The sequence below is a fragment of the Trifolium pratense genome, linkage group LG2 (assembly GCF_020283565.1).
Source record: "Trifolium pratense cultivar HEN17-A07 linkage group LG2, ARS_RC_1.1, whole genome shotgun sequence".
Taxonomy (NCBI): domain Eukaryota; kingdom Viridiplantae; phylum Streptophyta; class Magnoliopsida; order Fabales; family Fabaceae; genus Trifolium; species Trifolium pratense.
The window spans coordinates 4,934,023-4,952,052 of record NC_060060.1 but is presented as its reverse complement, the minus strand read 5'-3'; the positions used below and the strand labels follow the sequence as shown (position 1 = coordinate 4,952,052).

General features: G+C 32.3%; 2 protein-coding genes across 3 annotated transcripts; both read left to right on the top strand.

Annotated features, from left to right (window-relative positions):
- The first annotated feature begins 3,137 nt into the window (after window positions 1–3,137).
- On the top strand, window positions 3,138–5,873 carry LOC123906488 (cytochrome P450 82A3-like). The gene is made up of 2 exons (XM_045956411.1): window positions 3,138–4,287; window positions 4,841–5,873. Exons 1-2 carry the CDS (start codon window positions 3,286–3,288, stop codon window positions 5,468–5,470), a joined length of 1,632 nt encoding a protein of 543 aa, XP_045812367.1. The 5' UTR covers window positions 3,138–3,285; the 3' UTR covers window positions 5,471–5,873.
- Window positions 5,874–13,040: 7,167 nt separating this feature from the next.
- Window positions 13,041–18,030, top strand: LOC123906486 (disease resistance protein RPV1-like). Of its 2 annotated transcripts, XM_045956409.1 has the most exons (7): window positions 13,061–13,656; window positions 13,947–15,036; window positions 15,161–15,373; window positions 15,467–15,852; window positions 15,907–16,213; window positions 16,662–17,316; window positions 17,533–18,030. In XM_045956409.1, the coding sequence occupies exons 1-7, from the start codon at window positions 13,151–13,153 to the stop codon at window positions 17,772–17,774; spliced, it is 3,399 nt and encodes a 1,132-aa protein (XP_045812365.1). In that variant the 5' UTR covers window positions 13,061–13,150; the 3' UTR covers window positions 17,775–18,030. The 2 variants fall into 2 exon arrangements, with proteins under 2 accessions (XP_045812364.1, XP_045812365.1); XM_045956408.1 differs by having other exon boundaries at window positions 13,041–13,656; window positions 15,467–16,213.

The following is an 18,030-nucleotide window of genomic DNA, read 5'->3' as shown; positions in this document are numbered from 1 at the left end:
GCAAGAATGAATTTGGCTGAAAGACAAGAGTTACTTATCTCATTGTTGAAAGTGACTCCAAAGTACTAATTGACATGGTTACAAGGAGATGCAATCTTAATGGGGCCACCCCCATATTGATCCATAGAATCCACGGGCTCATAAACTTCGATATGACAGATCTAGTTTAAGCATATGCGGCGAGAATGCAATAGAAGGGCTGATTGATTAGTTAATCATAGTTTAGTCATAGTTCTTTTGATGTAATATCTTTGGAGACTTCTCCTAAAAAGCTCAAGATTATCCTCTTTGATGATATTTCCCGAGCTTATATGCCTACGAATGTGTTTAGTTCCTTAATTTCTTTTATTTTTGGGCTTTTGCCCTCTTCATGTATGCGTAAAAAAAAGTCTTTCAAATAATCATGTAAGTGTGATTTTACATTTTATTTAAATTATTTTATTTTTTATCAGTCTTACTATGAGGTATTTTGTTTCAGTTTTTAGTAAAAGAGTGACCTTGTAATTTGGAGTTCAATAACACCGGCTTGAAAACAAGATTGTACACCATCAAGTAAAATTTTCACATGCCAAATTCTTAAACTAATAGAAGTCCACCCACCCGACGTTCCACCATTTGTTGTCGAAAGCGTTTTAATCACCACTTGATCAGAATTCACATGCAGCTAAAAATTTATTAATATCGCACACGCTCGGGTCAATACTCTTGGTATCTTGTACTAGAACCGACTAATTTAAGGGCACCAATTTCACTGTACACTTGCCGGGGTCCCATTTAAAAGCAGAGTTTTTTGCTCTATATGGACTAGTCCACTGAAATTAACACCGGTGAAAATCGAACTTAAGATCTTGAGAAGAGCATATTCCAAGGACTCAAGTCAACACCACTAAATCAACTCCAAGTGGGTTCATTTTCCCTCCGCTTAATATGCTTCACTTTTTTTTGGTACAAATATGTTGCCCTTTATTTTTTAAATATATAATTCCATATAAAATTTATAGTCTAAATTATTTTTTATTGTGAAAAAGCAAATATAATGTCCCATTTTTATTGGAAAAAAATACTGTCACTTTTTTAATGCTACAATAGTACAATTAATCAATGTCAAGATTTACAAAATTATCTTGGTCCGTGAATGTCACCATCCTTAATTAGTTCCTAGTATTATCTAAAAGAACTATACGTGTAAGATTAAAATTAATGAGAAGAGAGCAAAGTTGGTCTAGTCCTAGTCCTAGTCCTTTTCACAGTAGTTTAATGGTAGTTTTGTGCATATGAAAACAATTTGATTGAACGAAGAAAATTCTCTTTATGTATGCAAAGCTGTTTTATGGAAACTCAATTTTCTTAAAGTATACCTAAAATGAATAAGTAACAATCTTTTTAGAGAATGTGCAATTACATATCCACATAATATGTATATAATATATGTATACAGAAGAATGCAGTGTCACTCAGAGGCGGCTCGCATGCATGTGCGAGGTGTGCGACGGCATAGGGCCTCAAAATTTTGAGGGCCTCAATTCAAAATTTTGAGGTCCTATAATATTACTTATATATTATTTATACCTATAAAATATCAGATGTATATTAATAGATTAATTTTTAGGCCTAAAATAATAGTTATATATTGTTAATGATCATAAATATCATGAGTATCAATATATTAGTTATCTATACTCGTAAATATAGTTCTAGTCCATTTTAATTTTTGCATAAAATTTAATCTTAGATTATGATGTTCCTTTTTGATGTTATATTCAAAGATAATTATTTTGTATTTCTTGTTCCATTTAATTTAATGTAAGATTTAATATTGATAATTTATATGTTTACAAGAATTTTTTTTATATTATATGCAATTTAAATCGATAATTTTTTTTTATTAAGGGGCCACTTTTATATTTTGCACAGAGCCTCCTAAAACTCGGAGACGCCCCTGGTGTCACTATTGTATGTGAGTGGAAAAATACGTGTCTCCAGTATTATTACTTGATCAACTCAGAATATTCAACGTTGATCCAAAATTCTTGTAATTTTCCTCACTTCAAATCATTGTCCACCGAAATAGCTATGTGGAATAGAAACAGTATACTAGCTACAGCTAATGGTGGAGGTGGACTAGTTGATAATAACCCAACTTATCAAATATCAATAATTTTTCTCTACGGTCTTCGGTCATCTTTGTGATTCCATGAGGGAGTATATAAAAATACATAAATGATTCAATGAATTTAGAAAGAGAATATTTGCCGGATAATCTTATCTTGGCTGTCCAGAATTTTACTCGAGCGATTGACACATTTGTTTCCCAACCTTTCCATAGTGATATGAATCGCAACGAAACAATCTACATAGGGTTGGTTAAGCCTCTTGATGGTTGGATAAAGCTAAATAGTGATGGTGCTTGCAAGGGAGGTGGAGAGGTAGCAGGTTGTGGTGGTCTTTTTCGCAATTCGGAGGGAAAATGGATCAGAGGCTATATTAAGAAGATTGGAGCGTGTGAGGCTTGTACCTCTGTTTGAAGATGCCTGGCAGGAGCAGTTTCTTCATCTAATTGTGGAAAGTGACTCTAAAATTCTTATTGATATGGTTACTTATAATTGCAAGATTAGTGGGCCTGTTCCCACTTTGGTGCATCGCATATGTAATCTTTTGGCTTTGGATTGGCGTGTCCAAGTTCGTCATACTTGGAGAGAAGGCAAACGTTGTGCTGATTGGCTAGCTAATTATAGTCTCTCGTTAGACTCCTTAATTTGTACTAATGTGGAGTCTCCACATAGTGAACTCCATAGAATATGATACGCGAACTTTAAAAAAAAAAAACAGAAACTAAAATTGAAAACTGAAAATTAAGAGGGACTAAAGTTCGATTATTTTTTAAAGAGACTAAAATTAAAGAAAATGAAAATTTTGGTGTGGCTATATAGTGAACTTTTGAAAAAATTAAATCTTTGTTTATGTTTAAAAAACGTCATTTAGAATATGATACCGAACTTAAAAAAAAAAAAAAACAGAAACTAAAAAACAAACTGAAAATTAAGGGGACCAAAGTTCGATTATTTATTAAAAGACTAAAAATAAATTTTAATATATATTTAAAAAGACTAAAAATATATTTAACCCTTATATATTTTATGTTTATCTAAGCGAGTTGTAATTGTTTTGTAAACATATGTCACCACAAATACTTCACGTCTCTCCATATTTTATTTATATAAGCTCGCATTCAAGAGTAACACTAATTGCACCTCTACAAACACAACACAAACCCCACCTAGCAAAATGAAAAATACAACACTAACCGCATCTAGCATTATGGATTTGGTTCCAAGAAACCTAATAAACACCACAACAATTGTACTCTTTCCTCTAATTTCCATATGTTTGTTTCTATTTGCATTCTCAAAAGTTGCTCATAGGAAAAACAAAGAGGCACCAATAGCCGATGGAGCATGGCCAATACTTGGTCACCTCTCACTTTTTAGTGGCACACAATCACCCCATAGGGTCTTAGGCACCTTAGCTGATAAATATGGACCAATATTCACCATCAAGCTTGGTTCAAAACTTGCTTTAGTTATCAACAATTGGGAAATGGCCAAGGAATGTTTCACAACAAATGACATGGCCGTTTCGTCTCGTCCCAAGCTTGTTGCAACTGAACATTTGGCCTATAATGGAGCTATGTTTGGTTTTGCACCATATGGTCCTTATTGGCGTGAAATTCGCAAGATTACAACCTTAGAGGTCTTCTCAAATCGCAGAGTAGAACAACAACAACATGTTCGTGTTTCTGAAGTTCGAGCATCGATTAAAGAACTCTTTGATGTTTGGTCTAGCAAAAAGAACGAGACATGTTCATCAAATTATGTGTTAGTAAACATGGATGAATGGTTTACACATTTAACATTCAACGCGGTTCTTCGAATGGTTGTTGGGAAGAGATATTTTGGTGTAAAAACTATTGAAGAGGAAGAAAAAGCTCAAAGATGTGTGAAAGCTTTGAAAGAGTTGATGCATTTGTTTGGGATAATCACGGTGGGAGATGTTATTCCTTGTTTGAAATTTTTTGATTTTGGTGGTCATGTGAAGGCCATGAAAGAAACTTCTAAAGAATTGGACAAAATTTTAGATGAGTGGTTGAATGAGCATCGTCATAAAAGGACTTTAGATGAAATTGTTGATCATCAAGCTCAAGACATTATGGATGTGTTGATTTCATTACTTGATGGAAGAACCATTGAAGGGTTTGATTCTGATACCATCATCAAAGCCACAGTATTGGTATGTATGTATTAAAAATTTTGTTTTCTTACTATATAGATAATTGAAATTTAAAAAGCGTTTGATGCTAGACTTTTAGAATTATAAATATACTTAGGGTCAGTTTGGTAAAAATAAGCTATAAGTTAGCTGATAGCCGATAAGCTAGTTTATTGCTGATAGCTGGTGGCTGGTAACTTATAGCTGAAAAGCTAGTTGAATAAAATTAAAGAGTTTGGTAAATTTAGCTATTGTAAGTACAAAATGACATAACAATACATGGTTAGTGCGTAGTTTTTGTTTTTGTTAAGTGTTAGTGGGTAGTTATTATAATTTTTAAAAAATAAATAAATAAAATTAATGAGGGTAAATATGGAATAAAATGAAAAAGCTATAAGCTATAAGCTCATAGCTACTTGAAATAGCATCTCAAAAAACTCTATAAGTTAGTTAGAGAAGCTCGTTACCAAACACTTCACATTTTTTTCAAACAAGCTTATAAGTTAGTTCAATAAGCTATAAGCTAGCTTATTTGACGTACTGCCTTATTAAGGAATTTATAATTAATATGCAGACACTATTTGCTGGAGGAAATGACACAACTGGTGTTACTCTTACGTGGGCACTATGTTTGCTATTGAAAAATCCGCTAGTAATGGAAAAAGCCAAAAAAGAACTTGACATCCAAGTTGGTAAAGAAAGATGTGTAAATGAGTCAGATATCGGTAAATTGATATACCTTCAAGCTATAGTAAAAGAAACACTAAGATTATATCCACCAGCACCTCTCTCAGGACATCATGAGTTCTCAGAGAACTGTACTTTAGGTGGTTACCATGTTAAAAAGGGAACTCGATTAATCACAAATCTATGGAAGATACATAATGATTCTAGTGTTTGGTCTAACCCACTAGAGTTCAAACCAGAAAGGTTCCTTACAACTCACAAAGATGTTGATGTTAGGGGTAAACATTTTGAGCTATTACCATTTGGAAGTGGTAGAAGGATGTGTCCTGGAATATCATTTGGACTTCAAATGTTGCATTTTTCTCTAGCTAGTGTTTTGCATTCCTTTGATATCTTAAATCCAACATCTGAACTTGTTGATATGAATGAAGTCTTTGGATTAACAAATACCAAAGCTACTCCACTTCAGATTCTCATTAAACCGCGTTTGTCTCTCAATTGTTATGAAAACGTGTAACTTTGTATATATGTATACTATGTGTTACTCCCTCCGGTCCTTATTATAAGAAACACTTTGACAAAATCACACAGACCAAGGAAGGTAAATTTTCTCATTAATGATTCTAACATTTTATGTTATATTCCAAAACTAACCTTTGACTAACATGAAAAATAGACTTCTCTAATTAATGCACTAGCATTATAATGAATTATTTGATTGTATTTAATAAGGGTACAAATGGAATTGTGTCAAAGTGTTTCTTATAAAAAGGACCAAATAAAAATTCCAAAGTGTTTCTTATAAAAAGGACCGGAGGGAGTATTATATAATATACTTTGTTGTAAAAACAAATTTGTATAATATATACTTATAATTTATCTTTTCAGATATGAAGATATGACTATTTCAGACATTTTAATTTTGTTATTACATTGTTTTATACTTTAACTTGGATGTTATCACTTTGTTCTTAGATTCATTTTTTTTAGTTTTTAGTGAACATGAATATGTTATAATTTTGATTCATGCGTTTGTTGGAAAAATATGAAATAGAATTATTTCAATACAATAAATCAAATTAGTACAAATAAATATGATACATCATAGAATAAAATTGATAACATAGTAAAATAAAGGCTTAATTAATAAAATGATCCTTTAAAGATATTTTTGGTTTCACATTGGTCCCTTAAAGAAAAAAAGGACCAAATAGGTCCCTTAAAGAAAAAAAGGTCTGAATTGGTCCCTTAAAGATATCTCCGTTAATCAGTTTGGTCCCTTAAAGACATCTCCGTTAATCAGTTTGGTCCTCAAAAAAATGGACGGAAAGGACCAAACTGATTAACGAAGATGTCTTTAAGGGACCTATTCGGATTTTTTTTTCTTTAAGGGACCTATTCGGACATTTTTTTCTTTAAGGGACCTATGTGAAACCAAAAATGTCTTTAAGGGACTATTTTATTAATTAAGCCTAAAATAAAATAGAGAAGAAGAAAAACTTATCGATTGACTGAGACATGCAAATGCACTGCGCTTAAGAGTATTTCGCCACCACAGGTAAATTATCCGATGCAGTTGGTCTCATAGCTAATACCCTCCATCATACAACAGTCACATCTTGCTAGCACCACACGTGAATTAGCAAGGTCTCAAGAACCACTTTTTGGATGCTCAATGAAACTTAATATTATATTATTTTACTGATATACTAATTGTTTACCTTATTAATTTTCTGCTCTTTCAACCCTCTATCGTGTGCTCTTTCAACGCATAAGCACTAGTGTCTTTTGGACTATGAACTAGCACATAGAGGAAATGAAATTTGATCCACTAGAATGTCGGTGAGATTATAACCTCTATGAACCTCATTCCGTTTGTGAAACAGTGACTTCATCACTCACATTGATCTTTCGTCCAAACTTGTTCAACGCGGTGTGGTGCATTTTGGCCTTGCACCTATTCCTGGATTTCATGAGTGGCTCTAGAAAGTCTGCCCAAGCTTTCATAGAGGTGGCCCCACCTCAACACTCATATAGGTGAATCTATCAAGTGTACACCACAGTCAAGCACACCACTCATTTATGAGCTATAGATTCATTAAGAGAAGAACTCAACCTCTAACGCTATAGTATACATTATCCTACACCATACTACACTATAGAGATGAACTCAAATAGAAATTGGATAGTGTCTTATCAAATTGACAAGTGACTTGTTCTTATCCATATGAACATAGCCTTGCGAATTTTCACAATCTATGTTGGGTTACCATCACTCTCAATTTTTGTATTGGACATAAATCCATACCACTCGATGTATATATCATCAACTATTTTCTTACTCAGTGGGTTATCACAGGATCCTTTATATATATATCACTCAACAGCGCGCTGTTTCACAAAATCACAATACATTGACTAAGACGTCTCTTAATCAATATTTCATCATTTATTTTCAAATATACATCTATGATATATTATCATAGGTTTACTTATATAAATTCTAAGCGACAGCATTCTCACAAAAAGGAGAAATTCAATCTATGTTTAAATTTATTGTAGGTCTACTTGAAAATTTTCAAGTGACAACACCCCGCATTTGGTAGAATTAATTTTCCAAACAAATTATTTATTCAAGTCTACTTGAAATAATTTCAAGCGACAAATCCTCACATTGAAAAAAAAAACGAAATTCTTTTCCAAAGAAATTATGGAATTGTTTTTTATCTGAAATCGAAACTTTTTCCAGAAAAAATTGGGAACTTTTTTTCTGAATAAAATATCAGATTTTTTTTCCCGAAAAAAGATCAAAAACTTTTTTTCCTGAAAAAAAACCCCGGAATTATTTTTTTATGTGAAATCGAAACTTTATTCCCGAAAATAATCGGAAACTTTTTATCTGAAAAGAATCGCAAACTTTTTTCCGAAAATAGATAAAAAACTTTTTTCGGAAAAAACAAAAAAAAAATTCCGAAAAAATATCAGAACTTTTTTCTTGAAAAAAAATCGAGTACTTTTTTTCTTGAACAAATTTTGAAATTAAAAACTAAATTTTCTAAAAATCAATTTTGAAAACCGGAATTTTTACTCAAAAACCGGTTTTGAAAAAAAAAAAAAAAAACTAGTTATTAAACCAAAAACCAGGGCTGCACTTAAATGTGTGAGATTCTAGGACTAGACTTTTTAAAAAAAAAAATCTGAAACATGTGGGATGTACGACAAAAGAAGTAACCACCAATAAAATGCCTCCACATAAGTGGGAAACATTGCCATCTCATAACGACATCATCATTAAGAGCCTTCTAAGTACGCGTGTCAGGCAACCAAGGCATTGTCGGTTGTAACTATACGAAAAATGTGAGTTTAATGTGTGACTTGGTTACTATTCATATGAGGAGTTATTTGTTGATTATTATTTAACTTTTTTTTTAAAAAAAAATACTGTAAAAAAATTCCTCATTAGGATATATCTAATAGAAAAAGAAAAATTGTAAATTTAATTAAATATTATGAATTTTTTTTGTCATTGTAAATTTAATTAAATTTTATGAATTATTTTGTCATGTAATCTAGTGGCTAGAAATTCCACTCATAAAGTGGACAAGTATTAAGTGGGATGACCGGGGTCGAACTCCGGCCCTGCATTTATAATGCAATGTTCAACCAATTAAGTTGGTTCAAGATATCTACCAACTGAGTTCGAACTCCAATCATCTCACTTATCCGTCTTAAGAGTTGAATTTCTAGCCAAGTTACATGACAAAAAATAAAATAAAATAATTGATCTTACATAAAGAGAAATATGTGGTAAAATCTTAGGGTCGTTTCGTTTGAGGGAGAGAGTGAGAGGAAAAAAAATTACGCAAATCAATGAATAAATTTGGACTAAAGTTAGTCGAAATTCATTTATTAGTTTGCGTAATTTTCTTTCCTCTCACTTTCTCTCCCTCAAACCAAACGGACCTTTGTTAATGAACTTTCAAAGAATTTATTTGTTTTAGATGAATGTATGTAGACTAAATTTCAAGACATCTAAATCAATCATAGAGTTTCTACCACAATTACACTATTTTTTAGGTAATGTATGTTTCATTTTTTTGTTATTACGATATAACTAGAAAATTTCTACAATTGTTCAAAGATAATTAATCAAATTTTTTATCATTTAGGGGGTGTTTGTTTCAAGGTTAGGAATAATATTCCTGGGAATATATGGGTTGGAATAAATATACCCATGTTTGTTACAAGGTTGACATGAAATTATTCCTGGATATGAAGTTTCCTTGGAATAAAATAACTTCCAATAACTTCTCTTATTCCTATGATTTTATTCCCAAGGAAATGGGTGGGAAAGAAAAGTTCCCATGAAAATGGGAATACATTTTAAATAACTTCCAATAACTTCTCTTTTACCCACTTTTATCAATAATTCTTAGGAATGTAGTTAATATGAACCAAACATGTTTTTTCTAAAATACCTGGGAATAAAGTTCCCATTATTATTTCCTGGGAATATGATTCCTGGGAGTAAAATTAACAACCTTGAAACAAACGCCCCCTTATACTTAAAAGTCTAAAAGCTTTATAATATTTTTTTTTGTAAATAGGACATTTTCTGCACGTTGTAGAGATTAGTTTCTCGAGTCTTGTGAGACTCAAATTAATGACAAACTCTCCCTACATACTCAAACCAGAGATCGAATCGAGGATCTTGATTATCATTTGAACTAATTTATTCTTGACATATATTTTTAAAAAATGTTATCGACGATTAAAAGTATTAATTTGTTACAAAAAATCAAAAATGACTAACTTGGCCCTTTAATTATTATTGTACTATAACACTTAAGAAACCGAAGAAGTATTTGTCTTAAAAATATCTCCATTGACTAATTTTACAAGGTAGGTGTATTAAACCAATCAAATATTGATATCCAATAAATATCTAATAATTTAACTTATTTTAAAAATTAAATTATAAAATAAAATTATGTATATATAATAACTTCTCAAGTTCTCATCTAGAAAGCACCGACACTTCTCAGATTATGTCTGTCTATGTCGGACATGTGTCGATGTCCGTATCCGACACCGACATTTATAATTATACTAAATTATGTCATTTTTTCAAATTTTTATCGGTATCGACATGTCAGTATTCATGTGGCGGTGTCCGTGTCATCTCTTTCATAAGTTCTCATTGAATTGAATATAGTTTACACTTCACACCAATAAAAAAATAAAAACTTCTTAATTAATTGTTGTGGTTTTCTTAAATATATATTAGCATTGTGAAGTAGTGGTAAGTGTGTATCTATCTTTCTATCTTCACCTACCGAGAAACTGTGTTGGAAAAATGGAAAAGATGAAGAAATTTTCTCGGCAGGTGAAGTGGTGGCAGAACAACTTCATGTTTCCTCTTAGAAGGTTTTGGCTTTCCATTGCCACACGTTTTGGGATACGTAAAACTGGTAATTGATCAATTCAACACATGTTTTGTTTTTGATTTTGCAAATTCTTATAATTATGCATACCAAGTGTTTGTTGATTTGCTTGTTCATGTTTTGTTGCATGAGAGAAAGAATTTGTGCCATTAAAAAATCAATGAAATGTAACCAAGTGATTTCCACTAGAATAAATTGTTTAGGAAAATTTGAGTTCAATTTCTGAGAGAAACAATTCGAACTTCACTTTTACTTATCTCGCCGCCGAACCCTAAATTAACAGGGTCCTTCTCCGGAAAATCGGAGGCTCAACACAAAAAATGAATGACATGTTGAGTGATTGCAATTTGGACAAAAAAAAAAAATTGTTCTTTATATAGTTATATATAAAAATGTTTTGTTTTTCAAGAACTCTGGTCTCTGATCAATATCAAACTTGAATCAAACATAAATAAAATGGAATTGTTAATTGTACATAGACATAGTACATGTTCTGTTTTTAGAAATGTTTTCGTTTGGTCTTGAAACTCAGATTATGATTTTTTATTACTTACCTCTCGGCCAAATCCTGAATTATTAAGACCCTCTTCCCTAGAAACTGGAGTGTTAACACGAATAAAAAATTATGATTATGGTAGTGAATTATTTAGGATTTGAATGTAATATGGTAGTGAATTTGTTTTTCTGGGAGAAGAAACAGAGAATATGGTGGAAAACTATGGAAAATTGTGTTTTTTTTTTCTTTTCGATTTTAAATCATATTTTAGCAAATGTAGAACTGAGTTTTTCTGAATAATCTGAGCCATTGACGCTGCATTAAAATCTTGATTTTGAAGGTTATTTACGGTGATGATTTGATTAAGCTTTTTAATTTAGTTTTATAGTTTGAAGTGTGTGTGTGGAAAAGGGTTTGAGTGATATTGATATTAGAGTTGATTAGAAGAGAATGTTTTGTTTCTCGTGTTATAATGTCACCTTTGTGTTTGAAACAATGAGTTACTGAACTTAGAAGAAATTTTGCAGGACTCAAGAAGCTAAGACATGATGTGCAGTCTTGTGAATACGAAGATATTCGTGTGATGTGGGAGATGTTAAACAGAAACGAATCATTATCAGAGTTTGGTGGTAATTCTCCTAACAAAATGAAGAAGATGCATTACCTGAAATTGTTCAAATGGGCAAGGTGTGCTGCTCCATATATCAGTCACTCCTAATCAATCATCATCATCATCATCATCATCATCATCATCATCATGTGCTTGTGTGTCATCATGTGTGTGAGTCTATTTCTCTTCAAAGAAAAAACCACTATGCTTTGTTTGGTGTGGTTTTTTTAGCTTCAATCATGAATAAAGAGAATAGGATTTCATGTAGAACATGGTCTCTTCTCTCCTATGAATCACTTCAATCATTTTGTAGATAGCAGAGTGAATCATCAATTTAGTCCTTGAAGTTGTAAGAATCAAAAATTTCGATCCTTGAAATTCACAAAATTTCCAATTCGTTTTTGAAAATTGAAAATTCTCAATTGCATTAGTCTCTATAGAACCAATTTCGGGGGAACTAAATTGTCTGACCTGAACTGACTAATGCGATCAAGGAGTTTCAGTTACAAGGATCATTTAAGAATTTGGTCAATTTCAGGACTATAATTGGTGTTTCACTTGAAAATAATGTGTAGTTTTGTGGTGTGATTCACTTGAAAATAATGAGTAGTTTTGTGGTGTGATTCATCATCTTGTTATGTTCAACTAGACCTTCATGTATTGCTTTTGGAGATCCATGAATTGTGTCTCAGATATTTGTATCCCTTGGTTCTGTATCAGAAATTATCTGCATTACGCAGAAGGTATATATTTTATACATAAAGTACTCATGCTTTTATGTATTATCTTAAATCTATAGAACTTCTTTGTCTCTAACATAATCTTCATATCTTAAATCTTATTTTTTATAAAAAAAATGTCTTGCTAATTAATTTTTTTTTTAACCCACTTGGGTTGGTCTGGTAGTATTGGCTTGAGACCTGTGGAGTGTGCTCCTCCTTAAGATCTCAGGTTCAATTCTCTCTAGTCTCTAGTGCCAATTTGGGTGGGCTAATTTAGCTTATTCAAAAAAATAAAATTTATTTCTTTTCATTTTTCCTTCTTACAAAAAGAACATCATACAATCACTGTTATATTAATACAAGGGCAACTAGTTCAGCAAAATTTGTCCCAATAGTAATAATTATCCAAACGTGCTTCAACCATATCATCAGAAAAAACCAACTTGGTGTCTGTGAAACTATCTGAAATACCAAGAATGTACTGTGGTAATACCCATTAAATGCTTATTGGCACTATTTTTTATCCTAATTCTGAGTTGACTCTAACTCAACCCTACAAAACTTGCTTATAAGGTGAGGATTGTCTTTACTTTATAAACTTATATTCAGGTCATCTCGCAACCGATGTGAGACTTCTTAACATGTTAAGTTAAAAGCAGATTTCAGAAAATTAGCAAAGTAGAACTTGGTAGTAAAAGTCTCTCAAGTCAATATATCACACATTGTTTCACACGTAAGATGAGAAGGAAGTTTCAGAAGTGGAAAGTCATTGTCACAGACTCAACAGAAGTTATACGGAAGCTGCCTGCCTGCCTCAGAAGTTATACATAGGAAATGCTTCCAATAGCCATTTTCGGGATCAGTTTCTCAGTTCTCATATTCCATATTCTCAAACTCTTCTTGCTTCCATTTCTTCTCAATTATTATGTCTCTGCAATCACCTTCATCTTCCTCTTCATTTCCCAATGAATATTTCAATTACCAGGCCTTCCTCAATTTCAGGGGCATTGACACTCGGTATGGTTTTACTAATAATCTCTACAATGCTCTTAAAGACAAGGGAATCCACACCTTTATTGATTACAATGATCTTCAGAGAGGAGATGAAATCACCCCAACACTCATCAAAGCCATTAATGAGTCTAGAATTTATATTCCTATATTTTCTATCAATTATGCTTCTTCTTCATTTTGTTTGGATGAACTTGTCCACATCATGTGTGGCTTCAAAGAAAAGGGTCGCCTTGTTCTTCCAGTTTTCTACGGTGTGGATCCTTCTGATGTGCGGCATCAGAAAGGCAGTTGTGGTAAAGCACTTGCCGAGCACGAAAAGAAGTTCCAAAATAACGAGAAAAACATGGAGCGATTGTGTCGATGGAAGATAGCTCTTAACCAAGCTGCTAACATTGCTGGCTACCATTTCAATATTGGGTACCCCTCTTCATTCATTCCTATAAAGTATCAAATTATTTTAGACTTTTATGAAATTTTATATTTAGATCCATTTATTTGAAACTTTTTAACCAAAGGTTAATTCCAAGTTATAATTTTAGACTTTTAAATGCATATTCTACACATTTATTAAAGGCATAACTTAATTTGCCACGTTTAACAATTGGTTCTATAAAGATATGTATCTTGAAACAATTTTGGAATTGCAATATTTTTTATTATTACCAATACATGGAATTGATTGTGATGCATACACTCATACCTTTCAGATCAGACATGAATGAATATGAACACACGCTTATTGGAAAAATAGTTAAAGTTGTTTCCAATAAGATCAATCGAGCTCCTTTATATGTTGTCGATTACCCTGTTGGACTCAAGTCTCGAGTAAGTAACGTGAACTCACTTCTGAATGAGGCTTGTAGTGATGAAGTTTGCATGATTGGGATTCATGGAACAGGAGGAATTGGTAAATCAACACTTGCTCGAGCAGTTTATAATTTTATTGCTGATCAATTTGAGTGTTTGTGTTTCCTAGAAAATGTGAGAGAAAATTCAGCAAAACATCTCCAAGAGGAACTCCTTTACAAAACAATCGGATTGAAAGTGAAGATAGGAGGTGTCAATGAAGGAATTGGAATCATTAAAGAACGGCTACGTCGAAAGAGGGTCTTATTGATTCTCGATGACGTTGACAAGTTGAAGCAGCTAAAATTTTTGGCCGGAGGATTTGATTGGTTTGGTCGTAACAGCAGAGTCATCATTACCACTCGAGACAAAAGTTTGTTAACATGTCATGGGATTGAAAGAATATATGAAGTAGAAGGCTTAAATTGTGGTGAATCTCTTGAATTGTTTAAGCAGGTGGCTTTTAAAACTAAGAAAGTTGATTCAATTAATGATGATATTGTCAACCGTGCAATTAGTTATGCTTCTGGCCTTCCATTAGCTATAGATGTCATAGGTTCCAATTTGGCAGGAACGCCTATAGCAGAATGGGAATCTACATTAGATAAATATAAAAGGATTCCTCCTCATGATATCCAAAATATACTAAAAGTTAGCTTTGATGGTTTGGATGAAGAACAGAAAAATCTCTTTCTAGATATTGCATGTTTCTCTAAATGGTTTCATTTGGGACAAATTCGTGCTAATTACGATCATTGCATAAAACATGATGTTGGAGTGTTGGTTGATAAATCTCTCATAAAGATTCATCAATTTGGTGATGTGATATTACATGACTTGATAGAGCATATGGGTAAAGAAATTGTTCGAAAAGAATCACCCGATCATCCTGAAAAACGCTCTAGATTGTGGTTTCACAAAGATATAGTTGATGTTTTAGAACAAAACAAGGTAAGCTTGATGATATTTCTTTTTGGACTTATTTTTTATCAAGTCATATTGGTTTGTTAGTCTTGATTATACGTAAATTATCATCATAATTATGGTTATTTCATGTTCTTTTTATTTTTAACAGGGATCTAGTAAAACTAAAATGATATATCTGGATTACCCCTCAAAGGAAGTCGTAATAAATTGGAATGGAGAAGCCTTCAAGAAGATGACAAATCTAAAAACACTTGTCATTAAAAATGCTAATTTTTCCGAAGGGTCCCGTCATTTTCCAAATAGTTTGAGAGTACTTGAATGGGAAAAATATCCTTCAATACCATTTAGTATTTTGAACAAGGCAAGTGAAATAAGTTAAATTTTTATCATGCATATTGTAAATTCACCTTGATTTTATTTATACTTATTTTTTTTTCTTTCTCTGTTTATGCAGAAATTTGAGAATATGAAAGTTTTGAACTTTGACAACTGTGAATATTTAACAGAGATATCAAATGTCTCCGGTCTCCCAAATTTAGAGGAAATTTCATTTGAAAATTGTGTGAATTTAACTACAATTGACAACTCAATTGGGTTTCTGAGCAAACTTGAATTATTGAATGCTGAAGGTTGCACGAAGCTTAGGAGTTTTCCACCCTTGAAATTACCTTCTCTTAAATATCTGAATTTTACGGATTGTGAGAGTCTCCAGAATTTTCCAGAAATATTAGACAAGATCGAAACACTAGAAAATATTAATATTTATGGAACTTCCATACAAGAGATTCCAGTTTCAATTCAAAATCTAATTGGGCTTGTTTCACTAAATTTTGATACAAGGCGAAACCTAATTCAAAATCTAATTGGGCTTGTTTCACTAGATATTGATACAAGTGGAAAGCTAATGTTCCCTAGCATTTGCAACATGCCAAAAGTGGAGGTTGTTCGCCTCAAAGGAATTAGCAACCTCTCATTATTTCTTCCGATGGCTATCATGCGGTTTGCTAATATGCAAGTTCTAAACCTATCTGGTAGCAATATCAGAGTTCTTCCAGAATGCCTTAAAGAATGTACCTCTCTTCATCATCTTATATTAGATTATTGCTATTCTCTTGAGGTTATTTCTGCAATTCCGCCAAATCTACAAAGATTGTCAGCAATAGACTGCAAATCATTGAGTAAAAGCATGTTACTGAATAAGGTATTGTTGTATTTTTTGCCAAAATATTGATTTGATATTTTTATAAGTTCAATTCTAACATGCACAAGTAAGTGATACATATCATGCATGTTAATAATATCATTCTAACATGCATGCACAAAATGGTTTATGAGTTTTTATTAAAAATCATTAATTTTGAAGGGACAAAAATCATTAATTTTATGGCCACATCAGCCTATTTATGTTCCACCTAATAAAAAAGGCCACATCAGCATTTTTTACAAGGTGAGGGACAAAAAGTGCAAAAATAATTAAAATAGGGGGCAAAAATATTTAATTTTAAAATATGAGGACCAAAATTGTGGAACATGTAACATAGAAGACCAAAAGTGAAATTAAGTCAAGATAATAATTGCTAGTGTGGGTTGAGTTATATATAAACTCATATTAACACCATCAGTGGTGACCTTTATGTTAAACCCATCAGAAATTGCATGAGTCTGGAAGAACCATCGAGTTTTGTTTCCCACCAGCAGAAGGTGAGATGATTCCGGAGTGGTTTAATCACCAAACTAGAGGAACAACCGACAAGTCAGGAACAACGTTTCCTTTCTGGTTTCGTAACAAGTTGCCGTCCATAATGATCTTCTTCTCAACTAATTCGAAGATGGAGTATCTTGGAGAATCATCTTCTGTATTGTCATTCAATCTGTTCATCAATGACTTTAAAAGGAATTTTAATGACATCCAAGACAAACTGTTTCAACATGGGTGGTTGCCAAGTCATACATATCTTTTTAATCTGCCTATGCAACAAAAGATTGAAATTCATGATATCTTGCTGGATTCATCCCAGCCGAAACTAATGCCTACACTGGATGAAGCATTTGAAAAAAATGAATGGATCCATGCAGAAATTAAGTTTTGGTCTACGGCTACATTGCCTTTGTATTTCGTGGAGGAAAACAATGCGGACCATATTCGGTTCACCAATCCTTGTAGAAAGAGAAAATTAGATGAACTGGAACATATATATCAAGATACTTCACTATCACAATCCCGGCCACTTCTGAAAAATCAAAGATTGTTGGATGTCGAAGAAGTTTTAGATACAGAACTTGTGGAAAAAGAACTGCAACACGGTATGTCTTTATTATTATTATTTGTCTGATAAATTAAATCATCTAGGTTGTTTTCATTCTCTTATTTGTTATTTATTAGAGTTACATTTTCAAATTTTGTTATTAATCTTATAATCCATTATATATTGCCAAACTTTGTTTCTTGTGTTATAATAATACCTCCTACTTGTTTGTAACAATGACTTACTGAAATTAGAACAAACGTGCAATGTGCAGGGATGAACAAGCTAAGACATGATACAAAGTCTTGCGAATACGAGTTTGGTGGTAATTCTCCAAATAAAATCAAGATGGATTATTTGAAATTGTTCAAATGGGCAAGGTGTGCTGCTCCATATATCAGTCACTCCAAATCAATCATCATCGTGTTCTTGTGTGTCATCATGTGTGTGATTTTATTTCTCTTCAAAGAAAAAACCACTATGCTTAGTTTGGGGGAACTAACTTGTCCGACCTGAAATGACTGATGTGATCAAGCATTTTCGGTCACAAGGATCATTTAAGACTTTGGTGATTCACTTGAAAATAATGTCTAGTTTTGTGGTGTGATTCATTATCTTGTTATGTTCAACTAGACCTTCATGTATTTCTTTTGGAGATCCATGAATTGTGTCTCAGATATTAATTTACCTTGTATCCCTTGGTTCTGTATCAGAAACTATCTGCATTATGCAGAAGGTATATATATAGTAATCACTATGCTTTTTTATGTTA

What these genes read in the sequence shown, in the direction of transcription:
- LOC123906486 (XM_045956408.1), top strand. Translation starts at nt 13,151, where the DNA reads ATGTCTCTGCAATCACCTTCATCTTCCTCTTCATTTCCCAATGAATAT. An exon ending in GGCTACCATTTCAATATTGG is followed by an intron (nt 13,657 to 13,946) that starts GTACCCCTCTTC and finishes CATACCTTTCAG; the next exon opens with ATCAGACATGAATGAATATG. An exon ending in AAAGCATGTTACTGAATAAG is followed by an intron (nt 16,214 to 16,661) that starts GTATTGTTGTAT and finishes TAAACCCATCAG; the next exon opens with AAATTGCATGAGTCTGGAAG.
- LOC123906488 (XM_045956411.1), top strand. Translation starts at nt 3,286, where the DNA reads ATGAAAAATACAACACTAACCGCATCTAGCATTATGGATTTGGTTCCA. An exon ending in TCATCAAAGCCACAGTATTG is followed by an intron (nt 4,288 to 4,840) that starts GTATGTATGTAT and finishes ATTAATATGCAG; the next exon opens with ACACTATTTGCTGGAGGAAA.